At 43.0% G+C, this 25,478-nt stretch overlaps 1 protein-coding gene across 3 annotated transcripts in view; it reads right to left on the reverse strand.

Moving 5' to 3' along the window:
• The window catches only part of RIMS2 (regulating synaptic membrane exocytosis 2), a 690,919-nt gene that overhangs the window by 131,430 nt on the left and 534,011 nt on the right, over positions 1–25,478 (reverse strand). Inside the window, exon 17 of one of the 3 annotated variants that reach the window (XM_066578100.1) lies at positions 16,437–16,469. The exons of the other annotated variants lie outside the window; for them this stretch is intronic. Within the exon in view, the coding sequence (XP_066434197.1) occupies positions 16,437–16,469 (33 nt within the window). The remainder of the gene's footprint in view (positions 1–16,436; positions 16,470–25,478) is intronic. 3 annotated transcript variants of the gene reach the window in all.

Raw genomic sequence — 25,478 nt, forward strand, 5'->3', positions numbered from 1 at the left:
TTTTTTTATCGCTGCGATATCACTGCGTTTTTCTCAATGGAACTTTCTAATGTTAAAATCGCACAAAAATCGCAAGTTTGTGCTGCTGCGATTTTTGTGAGATGCGATAAAAAAAAAAACGCTAGTGGGTAGAACCCTAAGGGGTGTAGTTGCGCCTGAACAAGGGAAATTTCTTCCCCGGCTTTTCAAACTCCGGTGCTATGGGAAGATAGGTCCTGCCCTATTTTTCCTGCATGTAGTATTAACTACTTGCAGGAGACATAAGAGAAACCACTGAAATCCTAATGAAATCAGAGGTTTTGTTTTGTCCCATTATACAGCCGTGATTATCACGGCCACATAACTGGAGAAAACCACATTTGTCCGAAGCCGCCCTTAGGGTGACTACCCACTACAGTTTTTTTTCACTGCAAAATTCGCAGTGTTTTTTTTTCTGAAGGGGTCTATGGGACTTGTAATGTTAAAATCGCGATTTTGCGTGATCGCGATTCTAACATTACAAATCTCATAAACCCCTGCAGAAAAAAAAACGCTGCGAATTTCGCAGTGAAAAAGAACTGTAGTAGGTAGTCACCCTTGCGGTGCGATTAGATGCTGTATCTCAGCTCCGGATTCTAGTATTTATGCACCCACATTACTTACAATTGAAGATTTGTCAGCTATAGACTGCAATGGAAGAAATCATTTGCCTGTTAGTCACTAAAACTTGCCAAAAGTGAATTGAAACACTGCAAATAACCTCGTCTAATGGATAGTCATGTTATCAGCACATAAAATATGCTCATCTCTATATTACCTTCTGACTTCTACAGAGCTGTTATCCTACAGTCCTTCAGCTACAGTGATAAGAGATTACACAGCTCTCTGATGCCCTCTCCTGCTGGCTAACTAGTACTACTTTTAAAAGAAGTTGACTTCAGAAAGTCATTGTCATAAACGCATTTATTTTTCTATTTTACTCAGTAGGGTATTTGTATTTCTCTTTGGAAGGGGCTATTTTCATGCATTTTATTTAGATAAAACCTGTAGTGATTGTGTGATGGGAGTCAATAAAATGTAGCAGCGTATCATATTCTATCCAAAAGAAGTAGTATATCTCCAGCGTTAATAAAAAGTTATAACTTTAGTTAAACATGATTTAAAAAAAACATGTGTTGCCCAACCCAGATAAAACTTTTCCTACATGTTTCGAGCTACGATAAGCTGTTACCCTAGAACTAATCACGAGCTCAAAACATGTAGGAAATTTTTATCTGGCTTGTGCACCCCAAGTTTTTTTAATCATATTTAAATAAAGCTATAATATTTTATTGAAGGTGGAGATATATCATTTCTTTTGGATTTCTTGCCTGAGAGCTGGCATGGCATGCTCCTCTCCGTGTTTCAGGTAGATTTCCATGGCTAATTGCTGCTATACAGAGATGGTAAGCTGATGTTTGTTTTTTGTTTTTAATTAACATATCATATAGCATGGATCAATTATGTTACAGAAATGCGAAATGTAGACTACTGAGTATTCATCCGGCTTACAGAGTGGCTGCTTCCATGTATGTAGACAAGGACACGTTTTAAGGAAGAGGGGTCAAACAAGCACAATAAGACATATTATGGCAGACTATGAAAAACACACATGCTACACTATAGGGGATAGTTCAGCGTGAAGTATCTGATACAAGAACAACAAGGATAGAAGACGGTCATATCAAGTGATTGAATAGGGCTCAAAAGCTTTACAAGGATGCAAGGATGCAACGGAACTTGTCATTTTGAACTGGCCACTTGATCTGCAGACAGCATGTTATAGCGCAGGAGCCAGGCAGATTGATATCTAGTTCTATGGGAAAAGATTCACTATGACTTGTATTTTATTAATTTACATTTATTCCTGCTCTTTCCCTGTTTAGTCCCTGTTCACACCACATTTGGAGCCTTTGTTGGAGATATACATTGGGAGGACTACTATTGTAAACCTCTTACGGAAGACTGTAACATAACTTACTGTATAGTCATACAGTGGTCTACATTGTCATTTAGCCCCCGCACCTCAACTCTCCCTCATTCAGTATCTGGAGGAGCAGTTTCCTTCATCTGCTCCCCAGGAAAGCTCTGATGATGTAACTGTCCAAACATCAACAGTTACTAAGCTTGGAAAGTCCATATATGAACAGTTTCATCATTAGAACTTTGCCAGAAAAGAGGACAAACCACCCCGCCAATAACCAAGTGGGAGGCGAGTGAAGAAAAGAGCCTGCACATGGGTGGTAGAGAGGCGTCACTAAGAGGGAAGGTGTCAGGAATTAAACCTGGGACCTCCTGTGCTCCAGGCAGGAGCTCCCAAGTGAGTTATCAGCCTGTTCAACAGCCCCTCCGCTGAATACTGCCCTTGCTCCCTGCTCCTCTTCCTGTTTCTCTGTCTGGCTCCGCTCCCATTCCCTTGATTAGGCACACTATTTAAGCCTGGCCTTGTTACTCTCTCATTGCATGATTATTGAGCTCCCAGTCAATAGTCAAGCTTCACCTTCTGCCTGCTCCTCTATATTGAACACATTACCTGTTATCGACCTTTCACATTTCTCTGCCTGCTCCCTTTGTAATTTATACCTACCATTAACGACCTCTGGCATTCCTCTAACTATGCTACCTGCCTGCTCCCTTTGTACTGCAACTGATATCTACCGTTAGTGACCTCTGGCTTTACTGATCACGCTATCTGTCCACTTGGGTCGCAACATGAGGCTTCGAGCCAGCACCTGATCATTACAGAAGGAGTGGAATGAACCACTAAGGGGATGTGAAACGAGCATCAGAGTGAGAAGAGAAAAGAGCCACTGGGAGAGAAGGGAAATGAGCTACCTAGGGAGAAGGACAAAAAAAGGAGTCGTCAGGGGGAAGGGGACATGAAAGGAGCCACCAGGAAGAAGGGGACAGAAAAGGAGCCACGGGGAGGAAAATAAAAAGGAGCCATAAAGGGAAATGAGACATGAAAGGAGTCATAAGCGAGAATAGAAATGAGCCACCAGGAAGAAGGGGTCATGAAAGGGAACAGCAAGAGAAGGAAAAAAAGGAGTTGCCGGGTGAAGGAGACATGAAAAAGGAGCCACCAGAAGAAGGGGACATAAAAGAAGTCACAGGGGGAGAAAAGAATGGAGCCACCGAAAGAAGGGGACATGAGGACTGAGCTACCAGGAAGAAGGGTAACATGAAACAACAGTAGGAGAAGAGTAGAAAAGAGCCACCAGGCAAAGGTGACATGAAAGGCGCTACAGGGGGAGAAGAGAAAGGAGCGCCCAGGGAAAGAGGACATGAAAAAGGAGCCAATAGAGTAAGAGGACATGAAAGGAGTCACGGGATGAGGGTGGAAGAGAAAGGAGCTACTAGGGGAAGAGAACATGAGAAAGGAGCCACCAGTAAGAAGGGTAACATGAAAGGAACAGTAGGATAAGAGTAAAAAAAAAACGCCAGGGAAAGAAGAGAAAGTTGTGGGGAAGATGGGAGAGAGAAAGAATCCCCAGGGAAGGATGATGAAGGATGATGAAGGTGCCAAATCCAGACATATCCATTTAATGGAGGCTAATGATGGATGATATATAGTGTCATCCATCATACATAGGATATTATGGCCTCTGTTTAAAGAATCCTTCTTTTTACAGTACTCTGGAGGGATAGAATAGTGTAGTGTACTATGCTATTCCAACTCTTTTGTGCGGCATAGTGATGTATACCTACCACTCTTTTGGCCTCTGTCTGGCAATGCAAAGCTATGGATACGTTTAGAGCACACGTCTGGTGCTTTCATGACATATACACTAAACGTAGTTCAAAAATTCAGTGTTAATGTACCATTAGGAGTCCAGTGGGTGGTCCTACTCAGTAATTGACAACTACAGTATTTCTACACAGTCATATAGGAATGTCTGAAATCTCTGCGTGAGCCCGCCCACTGGACTCCTAACTCAACAATAAGCCCTGGTTGAAATTAGTAGAATACAAGTTTTAATAATTCTTTTCCCATAAAACTATATATCAATCTCTCAGCTCCTCCTGTTCTATAACACGTTGCCAGCAGATAGAAAACCTTCAATGTGACAGGTTCAGCTTAGTAATAATAAATTCATCCAATACTATTAAGAATTCATGGTCAATTTCCATCAATGAAAAGCCAGTATCATTAGTATCTGATCACTTATCCTTGTATTGAGATACTTCCCACTGACGTTGAAGGAATGAGCTGAAGTTCATCTCCAGAGCCTCAGTTCTCTAAACTACAGCAGTAACTTGCCTTTTCTCCCATTTACGGGTGGACTCTGCAGTTTCTCCTCATAGTCTTTATCACATCAAAAACAAACAATTATTAATGAACAGCACTATATACAAGATACATACACAGCACGCCATGAGGGTCATATACTTTTTTTCCAAACACAACAGTGCGGCCCCTGTATCAGATTTTTACAGGTAATTCCTTTCAGGCCTCATGTACATTGTACAGGTCTGTGCTCAGAGCCTACATGGTGCAACAAGTACTGTAATTGTAGGCACTAGTGTGACGCTATATGGTACCTCCACTCAGCACAATATTGCAGAGAGGTTTTCCGCAGGTAAACATGGCTGACCTTACCTAAGTGTGACCTGTGCGATCGCACAAAGTGTCAACCACCGGCTTGCAGGTGGGCACCAGGTGGATGAAGTCTAGGGGCAATTTTCACCCTTAGGCCCACCTGGCCAGATGATCTTCTTTCTGTATGCGGCAGTGTGGAGCTCCATGAATCCCCCTCCTCCTGGCTCTGTCTCCTCCCCTATGATGTGTGGAGGTCAGACCATCCGAGCCCTGCAGCACAATCACTTAGTTCTGCTACTGCATGTTATGAGCTTGGTTCTGGTGCTGTATTTATGTTATTAACTTGGCTCTGCTGCATGTGTATATTGAAGTAAGTTCTGGTGCTGTATTTATGTTATGGGCTTGGTTGTGGTGCTGTACTTATTGTATGAGCACGGCTCAGGGGCTATGTTCATGGTATGAGCTTTGTTCTGGGGCTGTATATGTAATGAAGTTAGTTCTGGTGCTGTATTTATGTTATGAGCATGTTTATGGTGCTATTATTTATGTACTGGGCTTCATTGTGGTGCTGTATTTATCCACTTAGCTGTCCTGGTGTGGATATGATGATATCTTGCAACTTTCTGCACAAGCAGAAACAGGTAGACTGCCTACCAGAAAAAAAAATATAGTATTGCACTATTATTATTATCAAAAAAAGTTTGCACTATGGGAAAATAACTCTGTGGTAGGGCATGTCCCAAAACCAGAAGCATATGGAAGTACAACATGGTCCCATAGAAGTCTATATATATAATCTCCCTGTTAAACGTGGAGCCTGTACATGAGGCCTAAAAAGAAGGAAAGCTCTCTGTGCTACGGTTAGCAAAAATGGCTTAAGATGACTCGTACATGACCCCCTGTATTATCAGACTCTTCCACGTAAAGATAAGCAGACATCTCTAAAGCTACAGACTGACTAAGACCGATTCACATGGCACAACTCACATCGAGCAACACGTGGATATCTGTCAGCGTGTTGTCTGATACCAATGGACACTGCACATTGTAATGAGGCTGTGTACTGTACGTGAAATACACAGACAGCACACAGCCTAAATATGTGGCCATGTGAATGGACCCTAAGGAGACAGCTAAGAAGTAAACTAAGAATTTCTATTCTACGTAGTTTGAAGCAAGAAAGACGCAAAAACACAAACAAATTAGTTCATGGCTGAAAACTGAAGCATGGCTTTCTGGAAGGAAGGTGATGCAGTAAATGTGGTGGCGAAAATCAATGGGTTACATTTAAGAAAAACAGGCGCATGTGTGAAATAAGAAACGTGCTTTAACTAAAAGCAACCGCACTTAGGGGGGTCTACACATCGCGTATTTCTTGCAGAATACTGGAAATTCTGTCATAAAATACAATGTAATTAAAGGGATTTTTTAATCAAATTTCTTTCACTCACAACAGAAGTCGGCAGCAGAGTCTAAGAAGGCTGTTCATATTTAATTTGGCCGATTGAAGAGCGTCATTTTTAAAGGACAGACCCAATAATGTAGTTCAGAGCGTAGATCAACTTTCTCCATCTGCTTTATCACCCATGAACAACTTGCAGCCTTCCTCATGTAGATTTTTTTTATTTTGGTCTTTTTAGGCATTACAAGGGCTATAATGAGGACTACATTTTATCTCTGACTGTGTTTTCATGTTCACTGGCACTGAAGGCTTAGGTCTAAATGTGGATTTTGATGCAGAATTGCAAATAAAATTCTGCCATTTTCAATTCCACATCAAAATTCACACGTTAGACTGGCAGTTTTTGGTGAAGATTTTTCTGCACAGTGGAACAGTCCAAAGAGTCCTGCAGAATATTCATTCCCATGTAAAAGTACACTAAGAGGGGGAGATCATGGAGGGGCAGTGCTCCGGTGTAGCATTCTAGTACATGAGGGGACCTGTTTAATAGAGAAGAACTAGCCCATATTAAACAGTACAGAAGAAAGACTGTATTAGGTGGGCCACAGACAAAGACAACCATCGTCCCTACTTGAAGAGTTTTTAGTTTTTGGGGAGAGATGTTATTTAAAGTTCTTCTATGGCAGTTGAAGCCTGTGAGTGGCTGAGCAATCACCTTCAAAATGAATGGGATGTAACCGCCCACCGCTTCTTTCAGGTTCGCCGGTAGAGCTGAGTATTCAATTTTAATTTATTTTTAGCCCTTTTAACTTTTTTTTTAAGTTTCCTGAAAACCCATTTAAAGTCAATGAATAGACAGTGTGTAGTTCTCCTGAGCACCTCCTAGTGGTGGCTGTACACAGCCAAAACTCAATTATTTAAGGCCTTATTTATATCCGCGTTGCATATTGTGTGAAAAAAATAGTGCACTATGTCGAGCTATTTTTTTTCGTAACATGACAGAAACGTAACAAATCCTATTATAGTTAATGGGGTCCAAAAGGTTCCATTGGTCTTAGGAATATACCGGATCTAGCACTGCCCAGTTGTCCTTTTAATTGCTTTGCTCCAATAACCGAGCAAAGCAACGGAAATGACAAAGGGTGATGTGAATGAGGACTTTATGTCTCAGTAGGGGATTTAAGCTCTGTATAACAAAGCTTCTACCGATATAAAGATATATTAAGCAATCAATTAAGACCTCTCTGCGCACAGCTCCAGTGTCTTTTCCATTGCTTGGCTCCGTTCACTGAGCTGAACAATGAAACTACCAGAAACGCTGTGCCAAACACATCTCATTGACTACAATAGGGTCCAGTTGGCTTCTGGTATGTTAGCCAAAAATCTTCAGAATGAAATAGAACAGCGTGCTGCTCAATTTCATCCAGGATTTTGCCCTAGATCTCTATAGTCAACTCCGAATGGAACCTCTAGCTCAGGTGCCAGTGGAGCTGAACATACCATGCTGGACCTTAAAGCAAGGTGGACATCCACTTTAAAGTTATTTGTAACCTGTCATGGTGCACCGGCCACTACTGAGGATCAGGACCGGGGTAATGACCTTACATCAGCCCCAGCCCACGAGATCCTCACACTGATGCATGCTGACTGTCATTTTGGCATTGGACACTGACAGTGACACTTCTCTTCCTGTGAATGGGCAGGTTGGTTGGCTGTGAGGTGGGACTGCCCAGTTAGCCAATCAGCATTAGTTTGCGTACTTTTATTCCAGCTCCTCCTCCCAGAGGGTGCAAGTTATACTTCACGTATGAAGGTGATTCTGGTGAAGTCCACGGCTGCTGTCCTCTTCTACTGTCAGATAAATCCATTTGGATTGTAGTGACAACTGTCTCCTGACATTACTATCCGTACATTAATATTTCATCTGGTTCACTGTGTATTTGTTTAACACCTATACAACATGTGTTATTTATTGTTGCAAAACATTACCCCTGTTTCCAATTAGGGAGTGTCAAGGTCACCCCAGGTTTCTGATTTGGGGTCCCCCTCATCAAGGCAAGTGCTCTGTGTTTAGGTAGGGTCTCATCACATTAGTAGGTAACAGTCAGATATCCCCATTCCCCCCTTTTTTGGTTTCATAAATATCTTATATTCTCTGTGTTAGTATATTTTTATATATCCATCCTTTAAGGATAACATTTTGCATCCAATCTGGATGTCACATAAGCATACTACAAATATGGGTATGGGTTGCTATAGGTTAAAACACCTTTCTGTTCACACACATGACCCCTTCATCCGTTTTCTTAAATGACGCTCAGTGTGATCTATTTACAATGTGGGGTTTCATACACCTGCAACGAACAATTACTACCTCGACGGACCTCTGTATTGTACCAATATAACAAGTCATAAGAGCTATTGAAAATAATTCAATTACATTTTTTTCACCACCACCGGCAACGATACGATAACTTAATCTCAAGTCAAGTAATTAAGAGTATGGAAAATTGTGGTATCTCCAGCTATTAAGAATGGATTTCTAATTAAACACTAAAATACTCAGCGTGAATACAGGAATGTAATGAAGTAGACTAGGGGGTCCCACAGCTTCCTTTTCAGCATTACTTACAGATGTACCAGAGATAGGGTTATCAAATGTAGCAGGACTGAGTTATTAAAGGTCACGATTTTACCTCTGCTACATCTGTACATTGAAAGCCACCATCCATTAGCAGTGGATGTGTAATACAACTACAGGGACGGGCGTCTAAAACTCTAGGGTAAGACCAACCTGCCTCCACCTCTGAGCCCTGTTCTTCCACATGGTGGCACTCTTCTTCTTTATGGGAACATGCAAAGCAAATGACAGGAGATAAACATGCACATGCAATTACATGACATTGTAACGAACATCGGGAGAAACATACATTACATGAAGACAAACAGAATAGCTTCTGTAGTGCAGACTTTGGCAAAAATCCACAGCTTTTGGAAATGTACAAGTCCTGGTTTGCTGTAAAAGGGGCCAGCTGTATTGGGATGATGGGCTGTGTAGTTGCATAACAGTGAAAGAGTCCCAGGACTGACTGACATGGCTACACCGCTTATCTGACAACCTGATGTACACTGTACATCGCTACTTTAAGATGCTACACAATGCTTTGATTGGCCAGCACTGCTCATGTTAGCTGTACAGGCCAATTAGAGCAGCTCTAGTGTCTTAGACTACCAATGCACAGCGTGCATCAGGCGGTCTAAGAAGTGGTCCGGCCATCTCAGTCTGTCCTGGAACCATGGGGTCATTTTAAAGAGAACCTCAAGGTATCTTACATCAATTAAGACTATGGGAGAAATTTATTAAGACCAGCGTTACCATCTGGGTGGTACCATTCTCTTCGTTAATGGGATGTGTTGCTCTTATGCTGGATAGGCATGGCAGTAAAGGATTTCTTTTACACAGCCCATGACAATTTATTAAGTCAGAGGGATCAGTCAGGCATCGGTGGTACACATTATAGAACAGCAGAGGGTTGTAGCTTCCATCATGAATGGAAACCACAACACTAGTGAGAACATAGGGGGTAATTTATGAACTTAAAGGGGTTGTCCCGTGGCAGCAAGTGGGTCTATACACTTCTGTATGGCCATATTAATGCACTTTGTAATGTACATTGTGCATTAATTATGAGCCATACAGAAGTTATCAAAAGTTTTATACTTACCTGCTCCGTTGCTGGCGTCCTCGTCTCCATGGTGCCGACTAATTTTCGGCCTCTAATGGCCAAATTAGCCGCGCTTGCGCAGTCCGGGTCTTCTGCTGTCTTCAATGGGGCCGCTCGTGCAGAATGCCGGCTCCGTGTAGCTCCGCCCCGTCACGTGCCGATTCCAGCCAATCAGGAGGCTGGAATCGGCAATGGACTGCACAGAAGCCCTGCGGTCCACAGAGAGAGAGGATCCCGGCGGCCATCTTCAGCAGGTGAGTATGAAGACGCCGGACCGCCGGGATTCGGGTAAGTACTACCCGGTTTGTTTTTTTAACCCCTGCATCGGGGTTGTCTCGCGCCGAACGGGGGGGGGGGGGGGGGGGTTAAAAAAAAAAAAAAACCGTTTCGGCGCGGGACAACCCCTTTAAAGTGGTGTAAGAATGTAGCACAATTTGGCACAAGCCCCCCTTATCTGGCTCCAGAGGTACTCCTCATAGAATGGATTCGGCAGAGCATTGTAGCTTTCATTATGAATAGAAAAAAGCACAAAACTAGTGAGAACAAAGGGGGTAATTTATGAAGCCTAAGCCGGTGTAAAAATGTTGCAAACTTTGATACAAGCATTACTTGCACAACAATGTTGCTACTTTTTGCTTTTACACCAGCATGCACCAGTTTTCTTGAAAGGTAGCATGGTTTGTGGGGAGGAGGAAAGCCCGAAAGATTTATGTCTGATTTACACCAGAAACTTGTGTAAATCATGCCAAAAATCTACTCCAGTTAGTAACTAGCATAGATTTCTGTGTAGACACACGGACAGCCTGAGATGCACCTAATGTATGAAGAGGCATGTGCCTGGCGGGGATTATATTAAAGGGGAATTCCAACTTCTTGCAGTATTGATGGTCCATCCTCAGGATAGGTCATTGATAGTTGATCGGAAGAGGTCTACTGCTTGGCACCCTCGGCGATCAGCTGATCTCAGGCCCCACGCTCACTGCAGTGAGGCTGGACATCCACATTAACCCTTTGCAATCTAATTTTGGTTTCAGGGTTTCCTAGGGGGCTTTCTCTTTCTGCCATTTTACAATGGCACCGTCTGCTGGCTAGAGCCAGTACTGCGGTATGAGACATGCTGGAGAGGCCCCCAACAACAGAGCAGCCAGTAATATACAGTAAGAATACCCTGCCGGACATCTTCCGACATCAGAAGCTGTACAGCCTTCAATCAGAATGTCTTTAAACGTCAGACAGTGGATTTGAAAGGGTTAAGGTTGGACTTAGAAGTGCAATAGAAGGTATAACTCCCAATATTGATTTCAGTGGCAGCAAAGCCTTCTGTTACATGTCCAGCTCTGACCCCAATGCGGACAAAGCTGTCAACATCCAGCCCACTGCTGTGAGTGTGGGGGCTGAGATCAGCTAATCGCTGGAGGTTTCAGGTCATCAATACTGCAAGGTGTTAAATGCCTACCAGCACTTTGCATCCAGGTAACTCTGACATCTACAAGCTGACAAAGGATTCTGCTATAATGTACTCCAGTTTTCGGGATAAATTATGGCAAATCTGACAGTTCGTGCACAGCCACATCCCCAAATGCTAGGTCCTGACAACTTTTTGAAAAAGTGGTGGGGCCCAGTATAAAAGTCTGAAATTATGCCAAAACTTCAGTTTTTGTACATCGAAAACTGGCATGCAGAAGATAATTAATGCGCCCCATTGAATTGTATATAAGACCCATGAGGCCTGCTGACTTGTAAATACTATACAATATGAATTCCAGAGCATCTTAGAATAAAGGCCCATTTACACAGAGCGATGATCGTTCAAATAACAATTTAAGTGACCGCTTTGAGCGATCATTTTGCATAAACTATTAAGTAGCTACTCAGCTACTTGAGAGCAATTAAGTGTGCAAATGAAGCCTTAGCTGAAAGCAGTTAATAGTGTGAGGGCTCCTATCTGCATTCAGATCCTTTGTTCTCCAGGGGGAAACAACACTATCAGCACTCCCCGTGGTAAACCGATGATAAGGCTGACCGACAATTTTTAGGTTGGACTGAATTGAACGATCAGCTTGCAGTGCACGAAATGTGCACGATGGGCGCACATTTAGACGCAATGATTATCGCTAAAACGATCGCCTTTTAGCGATTTTTTTTACGATCATCACTCAATGTAAATCGGCCTTTATGCATTGTGCCTTTTTTATGTTATTGTTCCTGGAAATGTATGAAAAATTACCATCTGGGTGTTATCATTCTCTTCGTTAATGCGATGTGTTGCTATCCATGCTGGATAGGCATGGCAATGAAGGATTTCTTTTACACAGCCCATGACACAGCACCGTAACCTCAGTGACAATTGGACAACAAAAGGTGCACATGGGCCCTGTGCTGTCTCTGCTCTCCCTGGTTTACATCAGTAATGCTGTAGACTCATATGCGACTGGAGGTAGTTATAGGTTTTAGGGCTCCTGCACACTTGCGTTTTTCTTGCACATTTTTTTCACGTGATATCGCTGCGTTTTTTTCACACGATTGTCAATGGGACTTTCTAATGTTAAAAATACATCGCACAAAAATTGCAAAGCACCAACTTGTGATGCGTTTTTAACATTAGAAAGTCCCATTGACAATCACGTGAAAAAAACACAGCGATATCGTGTGAAAAAAACACAAGTGTGCAGGAGCCCTTAGGCTGGGTTCACGCACACCTGAAACCCAGCGGAAATCTCGCGGTTTGGCCGCAGCGAAAAATCGCAAGATTTCCACTGGGAGAAGTGCTGCTTCAAAACCCGTGCACCTGGGTGCAAAGCCGTGGGTTTTAAAGCGTCCTGGCCGCTCGCTCTTCCACTGCGGCCGGCGCTCCCATAGAGGAGAGCGCGGCCGCAGCAGAAGAAGAAAAAAAATGAACATGCTGCGGCCCGCTCCTGCCAGCCTTGCCGCGGTGGATTCGCCGTCCCGTGTGGATGAGATTTCTGATAAATCTCGTCCACATGGCCAGCTAAACCCAGGATTAGCGGCCGCAGGCGGATTTGCCTCGGCGAAATTCCGGACGGAATTTCTGCGGTAAATCCGCCCAGTGTGAACCCAGCTTAATAGATGTAAAAATCTGCAATTGGACCCTCCAGGTCTTATAATGGCGCACTGATGCTATTAGGGGGCGTACATTGGGGGCATACATTATTCTTCATTGTCATGGGGCATATTGTTTACAAACAGCTTAAATCAATCACTTACAGTTGGTCAGTAGGTCTAAATGAGGGTTTTCTCGTGTGGTTGAAGAGCCTCAAGCTGTTTTGAGACCCTTTAAATCCATTCTTATCAAAATCTATTCTAACAAGAACCTCTGCAATAAAACGTTCAATAGATAAAGTGTGCCAGTCTTTCCCATGGACTGCGCAAGGTATTGAAGCTCATGTCCATACAAACACATGGGGCCGCGCTGCAATATGACACACAGCCCATGGGCAAGAGTGGCATTGTTGCTGGATAAACAGTAGATACTTTTTCTAATCATAGACAAGATCTTTAGGCTAGTTTCACATTACGTTTTTACTCTACAGTTAGCGAGTATATCAGGTAAGCTCCCGACATACACACTAACCAAGTCCATAGGAGTCCATTATCAGATGGAGGCTAAAAGAGTGACATGCGTCATCTGTCCAGTGGGAGACACGTTTTCTTTATAGAATAGCAAAGTAGACTACAATATTCCATCCGTCGAGTCCTGTAAATAAACCTATTCATTAAACGGATACCATTATAGTCTAAGGGGGATGGATCCACTGAATAGATGCCCAACAGTGTCATCTGTCACCCATAGTGTTTAAGGCCATCTGCTTAACGGATCCGCCATGAAAAAGCTTACAAGGTGTCTGTTAAATGGAATCCATATTAGTCTATGGGTAACGGATGTCACTGTTAGGCCCTGTTCACATGGGGAGGATTTACCGGCAGATTTTTTTAGTAAGAAAATCTGCAGTGTTTCTGTAGGTAAAAATTCGGAGGCTATTTTTACAGATTTTTTGCATATTTTGCCGTGGATTTTTGGTGTCCTTTCCATGAGGAAAATCTGCTGCAGAGATCTGTTCTTAAGATCCATAGCTACTGTTGCAGATTTGCTGCATATTTTGGTGTGGATTTCGGCCTCTCAATTGAAGTCTATGGCAGAAATCCTCCAGATTTCTGCACCAAATCCACTACTAAAGTTGACATGCTATGGACTTAAATTCTGCACCAGAGGTCAACTTCTGCATTATTTTTATAGCCTGTGGACAAGCAATCTCATCTATATTGCTCCTACTGTAAATGCTGTGGATTTTCCATATTTCACCTATACAGAAAATCCATTGGAAACCCGCCCTGCTTGGACATGGCCTTAGGCGTCTGTCACAGCCTCAGTTTAATTCATATGCTGGGAGCTTTTTCCAGTGTATATGTTAAACAGAGGCAGAAAATGTAGTGTGAAGCCAAAACCAAAGTACATGCAGTAAATATTCAAGTATAGATGGACTTCTCTCATCTACAGATGAGGACAACCAGAGACTGAGAATGATTAAACACAAGATCTGTGCTATATAATATACAATTTAAAAAAAGGATAAAACATAGGTATGTAAAATTATTCTGTAGAATAAAGTTGATTACACAAGTTGAATTCTGGTAAATATAGCACAGAACAGAGTTGAATAGTGAAGACTATCTAGCACACAAACATCACCAACACAGGGCACTGCAATTGATATCATTCAGACAGATTAACAGGTTTGGAGGCATTAATAATGTTTTTTCTTATTAAATGAACACTCCAGACAAAAGTAACTCACTATGTTGTACCTTGTGCAGTTCCTCAGGGGAGGTGCTAAGCAGAAATTCAAATTGATTAGTCATGCTCCACTCACTCAGAACCTGCGCTAGGCATGACATAATATCAATTTTGTCTGGAGTTCTTTTAAAAGATTGCAATCAATTACCTATTGAAAAGCCATTGGCATTTATGGTGTTGGAGCTTCTGAATTATGGAAATCTCAGTTACTGTTCAAGAGGTTTACACAGCTCTGATGTCCCTCTGATGTTCACTACAGATTACAGCTGATCACTAGGGAATCCAGCAGGAAACACCCTGGGATTAGCTTCTTGTGAATGGGCCCTTCTAATAACTAGAAATTATGTAATGTGGAGAACCCATTTAAAGTACCTGCAAGACTGAAGAGGAAATTTGTCTTTCCAACACTTCCAGATTGATCAGCAGACTGCAGGCTGTTTGGTGGTAATCTGTGGTCTACGCCTCTTCCAAATACTTAAAAGTGTTATTCGAACATCTAAAGTTATCCTCTATGTACAGGACAAGGAATAACTTTATGATCGGTGGGGGTCTCACAGCTGAGACCTGAGAACAGGGCTCCTCCTCAGGTTCTGCGGGGCTTTTTTTCCCATCTGCAGTGACGTCGTAGTACTGAGTTTGTTTCGATGGGGCTGATGGAAATTGCCAAGCGCTTGTATTTGTATTTATTTCTGGAAATCCCATTGAAAGTGAATGGAGCGGCACCACACATGTGCTACCACCACTTCATTCAATTTGCTCCTCACTACGGGGCATGTAGAAAGTGCACAATGAAGAGGAAGGGGAACATGATCTCCCATACTCAGGATGAGTGGGTTTCTCAGCCGTGAGATCCCCACTGATCATAAAGTCATCCCCTATTCTGTGGCTAGGTGATAACTTTACATTTTGGGATAATACCTTTTAAGATTAAAAAAACAAGTCTGCTTTCTTCCAGCAATAGTGCCACACCTGCCCAAGGACTGAGTCTGGTATTGCAGTTCAGTTCCATTAAGGTGAATAGGACTGACCTGCAATACCACGCACAACCCGTCGACAGATCTGATACCAGTTTTGGGGAAAAGCAGCCATGTTTCCCTTCAGACTAGGGCTACATGGTAATGACAGGGGTTGCATTACCAGAAATTGTTGAGTAGCCCTGTGATCTCGAAGTCACATTGATGTCAATCTGGTTTTTGGGGCAAGAAGCAGGAAGCTGTGACCGCAGGTTGCAAAAAAATAAAACCTCATAGTCACGACAACCTGTAACTCTCACCACAATCCAACTGACATCAACGTGAGCGTGAGATCACAGTGATTTTTGGTTGTGCAGCCCCTGTTGCAGCCAAAAGTTGTCATGTAGCCCTAGCCTGATAGACTGCCATTATTAGGGCCCGACCACACTGCCTTCTGTACCATCTGTTTTATGTACGGAGTGCAGAAACATGTCCTGGCCTGACTGTGGGTTTCTGAACCTGAACTTGGAGCATCATATCCACGAATGATGTTCCGAGTTTGGTTCCAGAGACCCATGATCAGGCCATGATACACTTCTGCACTCTGTACATGAAACGAAAGGTGCAGAAGACAATGTGGTTGGGCCCTAATTATGGCAGTCTATCAGGCTTGGGCTACGCAATCACGTTTGGCTTCAACAGGGGCCCACCACGAATTTTCGGTCAAGCCCATCACAAATTTTCACTTTCCTTCTAATTCTATCATGTTACTATTGGATTGCTCCCATGTCATCTTAGCGAGGGGGTCCTCTTTGTAAACATCGTCTCTGATATTTATTGGCAAGAGATATGCTTTCAAGCCCCAACTTTTTCTTTATCTACCAGCTGGCTCTGACATTGAGACATCAATTGCAGTTGGGTTCATTTTGGTCTATTTCCCCTGCAAAGGGGGTGAGTGAAAACAAACCCTTCATGGTGTACAGACCTTCATAAAGCTCTATTTCCTTGTCTCCATTTTCTAGGGGAAAACAGAAAAGGGAACCAAAACACATAAGGGTTAAAACAAGAGGTGTTCTGTAACAATCACCACGTAAAACAAAATGGCAAACACACATTACATAAAGAAGTATGAACAGTGTGCAAGTCAGTTATGTCTGAAAGCTGACCAGTCAGCTCCCCTCACGTCTGTTTTAGTAAATACTTGTATTCCCCATAAAATAACAATTCTGGATCATCTTTTGTTAGAACTCTCTGTTGTGCTGTTCCTCTGTTATTCCCTTGCCAAAGGGGGTGTGTCCGTGCACAGTCAGCCACAGAGAACACTGTCAGACTGTGCAGGGACACACCCACAATTGGTTACACCCATTTGTTTATTTATTCATACATTTCTAGAAGGAACAACAGAGGAACGGCACAATACAGAGTTCTAAGAAAAGATACTCCAGAAATTTTATTATATGGAGTACTGTACTTACTCAAACAGACATATCAGGAGTGGTGACAAGTGTTCTTTAAAGAGGTCCGAAGGATAGGTTATAAAGTCTGATTGGAGGGTGTCTCACTGCCGAGAACCCCAACCATCTTGAGAACAAGGGTTCCACGCCCCTCTCTTCCCCAAAGTCTCCGCAGCAAGGAGAAGATTGAGTGGAGTGGTGGTTGCGCACATGTGGCACAGCTCCAATCATTTCAATAGGGCTGACAGAAATAGCAAAGTAAAAGCACTTGGCAATCTGCTCTAGTCCCATTGAAAATTAATGTAGCGGTGCCGTGTATGCGCATCCACCACGTACCTCAATCTCCTCCTCATTGAGGGGGGTGCAGTAAGCCCACAGTCAGGAGGAGAGCGGGACACAGGACCCCAGTTCTCGGAATTCGAAGATCCTGTGGATAGATGATAAAGGTCTATTGCGGTACAACCCCTTCAAGTATTACCCACTGACGGTAGACCTTTATGAATAGTGCCATAGTTTGCAGGAAAATAATGCTATGGCCTATAATAGCCAGATTGTTATTTCAGATATCACTTTGTAGTTGCTACAGATAGGATTACACGTAGAGGATAGGACGGTGGCATTGTAAAATGGCCTTTAACTATGATGCAGGTTTGGACCACTACAGTACACTAGATTAACTGGAATTGCTGGGTCCAATACTTGGATGGCCCTTTCTTCTAAGCAGCGGGAAGGAAGCTTCCGATTCTGGACTAGTCCCACCTCATGTATACCACTCTTGCATACTTGTCAGCTATTACACACCTTTGCTTTATATGCACTTTCGTGTCAGACACCATTTTGCCAGATTGCCTCTCTACTGCCATCTGTCGCACAGCAAGAAAATTTACCAGATATAATTGGGAAAGTTCAAATTCTATTGCCATACTGGCAGTATCCGCTTCTGACATTGTGTGCCAACATAATAAGATAGGAGGCATTAGGTTCGGAGCAACCCTCGTACTTTAAACACATTTTAGTTACTTGAATTTATTGCAAGCTTTAGGCCAGAGAACAGAGTTGATACATTACCTTTTTAGTGACAAGACTGGATAGTGTCATTCACAAATAAACGGAAAATAATATTCAGTTTTTGTGTACCATGTTGGGTACACGAACCTTTTATATGTCCCAACTGTGGCATTGGGAAGGTTTTGAAATAAACAACCACCTCTATGAGATGAGCCCCCTAATCTAGACCAGATTTTTTTGAGGATGGATTTTAATTCCCTTATATGTTATTTATATTGTCCTCTTCTTTGTGAAGACCATCCCTCCCAAACTGGTGACTCCCAACCGGGGTGCGACAAAAGTCCAAACCAGGGAATCAGAATCAGATGTGCCACATGATAACTACTGTACCGCCTAACATATTACCTTCCTGTAGGATCCAAAAATGAATGTAAATGGTAGCACAACCCCAGAATTAGTGTGAGTGTGGTACTCCGCTTAAGCCACAATGTCAATGCCTTTACAATCAAGAGAACTATGTAGAAAGCAACTACCCACATAGCATAAGATCTAAAAAAACATAGAATTGTATTGTGCAACTCCAGAAGACAGTAGCAACTTTTCGGGCCTCTCCTGGTCACCTATGTCCTATGCACTACATACCAGTTCATTTTCCTTTTTGGACCCCGTGCTCTCCGTAAAAGTCATTTTTACAGCCATACATTCACTAGCTTGAAAAAGGGCCACAGGCCCAAAATGTTACTATTGTCTTCTTATACCACTCAATACAATTATACTTTTTCTGCATCATATGCAATGTGGGTGCTCGCTTGATTTGTATATTTTCTATAGGAGCCAGACAGAGAGAAGCACCAAGTAGTGGATGAGACATACTGTGACATGAACCACACGCAACTTCCACCCATGATGCAGAGTTGCACACATTGCCTTGCCAGAGGGAAGACCGGTGAAAGAGAAGCTGCTGTCTTCAGTAAGTTGGGCAGCAATATGAAAGTGATTGCTGCAGTTGTATGTTAGGGCAGTCGAGTAAACAAATTTAGCCCTGAATGTGACCACTGCTAGAGAAACGGGGCATGGGATCTAAGCCCTGTTGGTCACTACTACTGGGCATAAGGGAAATGATTTTTGAGTCTTGAATGTGATAAGTTCTGGGAAGGGGGGCTTTGAGCTTCTAATGTCATCACTGCTGGTAATTACGTGATTATACTGCAGGGGAGGGATGGTGAAGCACTGGATGTGATTATCCTGCAGAGGAGGGATGGTGAAGTACTGGATGTGATTATCCTGCAGAGGAGGGATGGTGAAGTACTGGATGTGAATATACTGCAGAGGAGGGATGGTGAAGTACTGGATGTGATTATACTGCAGAGGAGAAATGGTGAAGTACTGGATGTGATTATCCTGCAGAGGAGGGATGGTGAAGTACTGGATATGATTATACTGCAGAGGAGGGATGGTGAAGTACTGGATGTGATTATCCTGCAGAGGAGGGATGGTGAAGTACTGGATGTGATTATACTGCAGAGGAGGGATGGTGAAGTACTGGATGTGAATATACTGCAGAGGAGGGATGGTGAAGTACTGGATGTGATTATCCTGCAGAGGAGGGATGGTGAAGTACTGGATGTGATTATCCTGCAGAGGAGGGATGGTGAAGTACTGGATGTGATTATCCTGCAGAGGAGTGATGGTGAAGTACTGGATGTGAATATACTGCAGGGGAGGGATGGTGAAGTACTGGATGTGATTATACTGCAGGGGAGGGATGGTGAAATACTGGATGTGATTCTACTGCAGTGGAGAGGGATGGTGAGGTACTGCATGTGACTATACTGCAGAGGAGAGGGATGGTGAAATATTAGATGTGATTATACTGCAGGGGAGTGATGAGGAAGTACTGCAAGTGATTATACTGCAGTGGAGGAATGGTGGAGTACTGGATGTGATTATACTGCAGGAGAGGGATGGTAAAGTACTGGATGTAATTAGAGTGCAGAGGAAGGATGGTGAAGTATTGGATGTGATTGTAGTGCAGTGGGGGGGGGGGGTGAAGTATTGGATGTGATTATACTGCAGGGGAGGGATGGTGAATTACTTTTCAGGTTGTGCTGCTGGGACCTGAAGTTCTATGAGGTTCCAATAACCCACCTGCACAGGTGTGGGATAATTGAGCTCGCTGGGTGTGCTATTCTCCAGCCAGCCAATCATCATTGGCCTGCTGCACATATAAACCAGCCCCTCAGAGTAATGGTGTAGCCTTTATTATGATGACCAGTGGGTCTCAAAGACAGTAGAAAGTTTTAGAGCAATCAGCGACCGTATCCTTGCTATCCAGATACGTGGTAAGCCAGTAAACATCTCGATCTTACAGTTCTATGCCCCAACGACGGATGCCGACGAGTAATCCATTGAAGATTTTTATGAAGCCATCCAGAAAACTTTAAACGAAGTGCCAAAGAAGATCATCATTTACATTATGGGCGACTTCAATTTCAAAGTTGGCAGCCATCCAGAAGCAACCATCACAGGAAGATTCAGGCTTGGTGTAAGAAATGAAGCCAGTGATCGCCTGGTACAGTTCTGCCAAGAAAATCAGCTCAGGATGACAAACACATGGTTTATGCAACTCAAACGCTAACTGTACACATGGACATCTCCCAATGGCCTCCATCAAAATCAGATTGATTACATCCTGTGTCATCATCGTTGGCAAAGTTCAGTCATTGCAATAAAAATCTTTCCTGGCGCCGACTGCAGCACTGATCATGATTTCCTTGCAGCTAAGATCAAGATAAAATTTTGTAGCATTAAGAAAGGTGCTCCGTTGAGAAACTTCAACCTCTCTAAAATCCCCCAATCATGCATTATTGAGGTAGCAAACAGATTTGAACTGCTTGACATATCAGAAAAGCATCTAGAGGAATTATGGAATGATATACAGTCCACAGTTATGGAAACAGCCAGTAAGCATTTCACCGATAAGAAGCAGGAAAAATAACGCTATTGGGTGTTCAAGCAAACCCTCACAATAGCTGATAAAAGAAGAGCAGCAAAGGCGGCCGGTAACAAAGATAAAGTTCGGCAACAAAATGCCGATTTTCAGCAAGTGGCAAGGAAAGACAAAGCAATGGACTGGAATGAGCGTTGCAAACAACTCGAAGCAGAGGCCATGAAAGGCCATATCCGAGGCCTATTATCAGAGGTCAAGATGGCCCGAAAACATTTCTTGGCAATGGTACAATGAAAGACAAAAATGGGAAGGAACTGAATGACCAACACAGTATCAAAGCGAAAGCTGCTGTGTATACTCTGGACAGCAAGAGTAACAAACAGAGAAGTTCTGAATCATATGAGATCCAATATATCACTGGGGGGGGTGGGGGGGGGGGGGCGATGGCCCAGCTCAGGCTCCCGTATTTTGGCCATGTAATGTGAGCAGAGTCGCTAGAAAAATCTATAATGCTTGGACAAATCAATGGCAAAAAAAGACCTGGCCACCAAAGAACACGATGACTTGATACTGTCAAAGATCATACTGGCATGGATATCAACCAAATGAAAGAAGCCGCTCAAAACCAGAAGACATAGAGGGAGCTCGCCTTTAGGGTCACCGAAGATCGTGAACTAAACGTCTAACAACAACAACAGGCCTGTACAGTGACATGTTCTAAGTGTCTGTGCAGGTAGCCGGACATGTGGTGTGAACAGTCCTGTTCAGTGTAAATGGTGTTTTGTGTGCAATCCCTGGTGTGTTGGTGTGCTGCTTGGACCGTTTACCATCTAGGGTGAGTTAGGTCCCTAGGTTCCAGCGTGGGGGCATCCCTATCCGGATGATCGCGCTGCTTGCAGGCAGGTGTCCTGGGGATAGTGGTCTCATTGGAGTGGGGACCCACGAGACAACAAGCACCGTTGTCGTGGGCTTGACTGTTTTGGCAAAAACACAAACCAATACCTCGTACCTAATCTATTCCATCTGTTTATGCGTGCAGGTATGCTAAGTGAGTGTATTGGGCATTTATCAGTCGGTATGTCTGCCCTTGGGTCCAGTTCACAGTTTACTTGCTTTTGGTGTTCTGTCTGTTACGGAGGAACTAGATGTAACAGACGTAACAGTACTGGATGTGATTATACTGCAGGGGAGGGATGTGAAGTACTGCATGTGATTATACTGCAGGGCAGGGATGGTGAAGTACTGGATGTGATTATACTGCAGTGAGGAGGGGTTGTGAAGTAATGGATGTGAATATAGTGCAGTGGGAAGGGATGGTAAAGTACTGGATGTGATTAAACTGCAGGAGAGAGGGATGGTGAAGTACTGGAAGTGATCATACTGCAGAAGGGAGGGATTGTGAAGTACTGGATGTGAATATACTGCAGTGGGGAGAGATGTTGAAGTACTGGATGTGATTATACTGCAGTGGGGAGGGATGGTGAAGTACTGGATGCGATTAGACTGCAGGGGAGGGATGGTGAAGTACTGGATGTAATGATACAGCAGAAGGGAGCAATGGTGAAGTATTGGTTGTGATTATAGTGAAGCAGGGAATGATTTTGAAGTGCTAAATGTTATACTACAGTGGGGAGGGGTTATGAACTTTTGGATATGATTATATTGCAGTAGGGAGGGATGGATAGGTACTGGATGTGATTTATACTGTAATACTGTAAAGAAGGCAAGGTGAAGTACTGGATGTGATTATACTACAGTGGGTAGGGATGGTGAAGTACTGGATATGATTATACTACGGGGAAGGGATGGCGAAATATTGGATGTGATTATACTGCACGGAGAGGGATGGTATAATACTGGATATGATTATACTGCAGTGGGGAGGGGTGGTGAATTTCTGGAAGTTCTGGACATGATTATACTACAGCAGGGAGGGATGTTGAAGCTCTGGATATGATTATACAATTATGGAAAGAGATGGTAAAGCTCTGGGCTTGATTATACTGCAGTGTGGAGGATTAGTTAAGCTCAGGGTATGATTATACTGTTGCAGAGATGAATGATGAAGTTTGGGATGCGGTTGCATTACAGTGTAGTGTGGTGATTAAGCTATGGGTGTGATTATACTGCAGAGTGATTAAGCTCTGGATGTAATTATAGTGTGGTGGAGAGATATGACACTTTAAAGGGGCATTAACTTTTCAGATGACTTATGTTCCTGTAATAACCTGTGTGTAATAACCTGTCATCAATATTGAGATATACTTCTATTTAAAAAGTTGTTGTTTTATCTCTGTAAACTAAGTTTGAAGTGACTGGCATTAGGGGTCTCTCTAGCCCCTTTGCAATCCACTGCCTGTTGCTAGGAATTGAGCTTCTGTAGTTACTAGGAAACTAGGATGGGGGGCAGGGGCTACCTTCAAGGCCGCTTCCTGCAGTCACAAGCTGAAAGATCTGTGGACACAGTGTCTGCAATCTCCACAATCTCATGCTGTTACAGCACGTGTGTGTTTGTGTGTGAGAGTGAGTGAGTGAAAGTGAGAGAGAGAAAGAGAGAGAACGCATTATCATGGTTTTACTAACCATTTGGCCAGAATATCTCTAAATTCCTGAATCATACTAGGAAAACAGAGAGGTGGGAATTTAAATACTGCCCCCTGCAGATTGAACCTGACACAGGGCAAAAGCAGCATGGGAAATAACGGAAAGTAAGTCAGGATAGTGAACTACCGGCAGAATGAGAGACTTGTCCCCTGTCTGAAAGTGGATGTCAAAAAGCAGGGCAGCAGAAAAATGGTGAATCTGAAAATCAGATCTTATAAACAGGAAACAGGGTGCAAACTGCAGCAGATGAATGGGTAAAAAAGTCTGGTATATTTTAGAAAACAAATTGAAAACTCAGGTATACTTTAAAGTAAAATGCAAGTCCTAGTAGCTAGCTGTGCTTTCTAGATACTGAAAATTATTTCATGTTTTTTGGGAAAAAAAATCCAAGGGGTGTTCCAATGCTGAAAAGGTTGGAAGACACTGCTCTAGAAGACTATTTTGGACTGCAACTTAGGCTGGCTGTCTCAAAGAGGTTTTACTGTATGCTCCCTCTGCTGCCATCCATTATTACGTTAGGATGAAGATTATGGAATGGAAAATGGACACTTTTCACATTCACGTAAATGAGGACTATTTCTGTACCTCACAGGCCTAGGGTATGTACAAGTTGCAATAAAAAAACATCAACCTAACTCCTGTTGTTCATGAGATGTATGGAGTGGATATGACTATTTGCTGACTCGACACTCTGCTGAACACCATCACAGCTGTTTATAGTGACACTCATGAAAATACATTGTATATGAAAATATCCTCTGCATATATATAAAATACTACTTTTAGATGTGGTGCAAGCTGCGTTTCCAGATTTAATATAAAGAAGCAGCTCTTACAAACATTTATAACAATATCTTTAACAATACCACCTTCTGTTTTTAGCAATTGCAGGTGTTTCAGAGGACTGAGAGAAATTAATGAAGTGAAAACTGCACAGCGAGAGGAAAATAATCAAGCCATGAAGTCTTCCACGATGACTTGGTGTTTTCTAACAACCAACCTTAAAAGAAAAGTTTATTTTCTCAAGCCCGTATCAACTGAGTATGGAAAATTACAACCTGGTGCACACCATAAGGGCAGGGTTGAGGTGTTGCTATAGGGGGTGGGCAGGGCATGTGCCCCAAGTGCTGGTTGATGAGGCTGCCCAAAGCCCCTCAGCCTTGGCTAGGGTATTTTGATGCATACCTAAATGTTTGTCGGGGGTAAATAAAAAGCTTAGCAAAACTCTGGACATGGAACTGTTTTATAAAACTGCATCATGCACTGAAATCCTGCAGCAAAATGTATTCACATCCAAAAAAAAAGCCAAACCACTATGTGTGGATATGGCCTTAAAGAGGTTGATTGCGACTTTTACTATTGATGACCCACCTCAGGCTAGGTTGTTAATAGTTGATCAGTGAGGGTCTGCCACTTGGGACCCCCACCATTCAGCTGATCATTAGGCCCTCTGTCAGTGTGCACAGCACTGGAAACAGGGGGCGCTGTCTATATTGCAGGAGCCTGATTTGGCAGTGCAGGCACAGCTCCTAATGAATTTGAAGGGAGGTGTGGCTGTAGTACCAAACCAGGCCACTGCATTGTTCAAAGTGCTATCTGCTTCCAGCATTGTCTGCACTTACAGTGGGCCCAGATAGCAGCAAACTGGCAGGAATCCTGAGCAGTGGACCCCTGCCAATGAACTATTGAGGACCTATACTAAGGATAGATCATCAACAGGAAAAAGTTCCAAAAGTCCCAGACAACCCCTTTAAGGTAGGTTTTACACATCTGAATGTGAGCCATGAAATCTGCGCTGATGGATAAGATTGATGTTAGCTTAAAAAATTTGTGTTGGCTATGGCTAAGGGCAGCAGATCGTGCCAGAAACGCGTCAGAAAAATTTGTTTTTTGTATTGTGATGATTTTTCCAAGGAAGAAATTTTCATGATTGTCTAATAAAGTTTTGGGTTTTATTTGTTTTTTTTTCCAAACTTTTGGATGAGCTGGAACTTTTTACACTTTTTGGCTA

The sequence above is a fragment of the Eleutherodactylus coqui genome, chromosome 9 (assembly GCF_035609145.1).
Source record: "Eleutherodactylus coqui strain aEleCoq1 chromosome 9, aEleCoq1.hap1, whole genome shotgun sequence".
Lineage (NCBI taxonomy): Eukaryota > Metazoa > Chordata > Amphibia > Anura > Eleutherodactylidae > Eleutherodactylus > Eleutherodactylus coqui.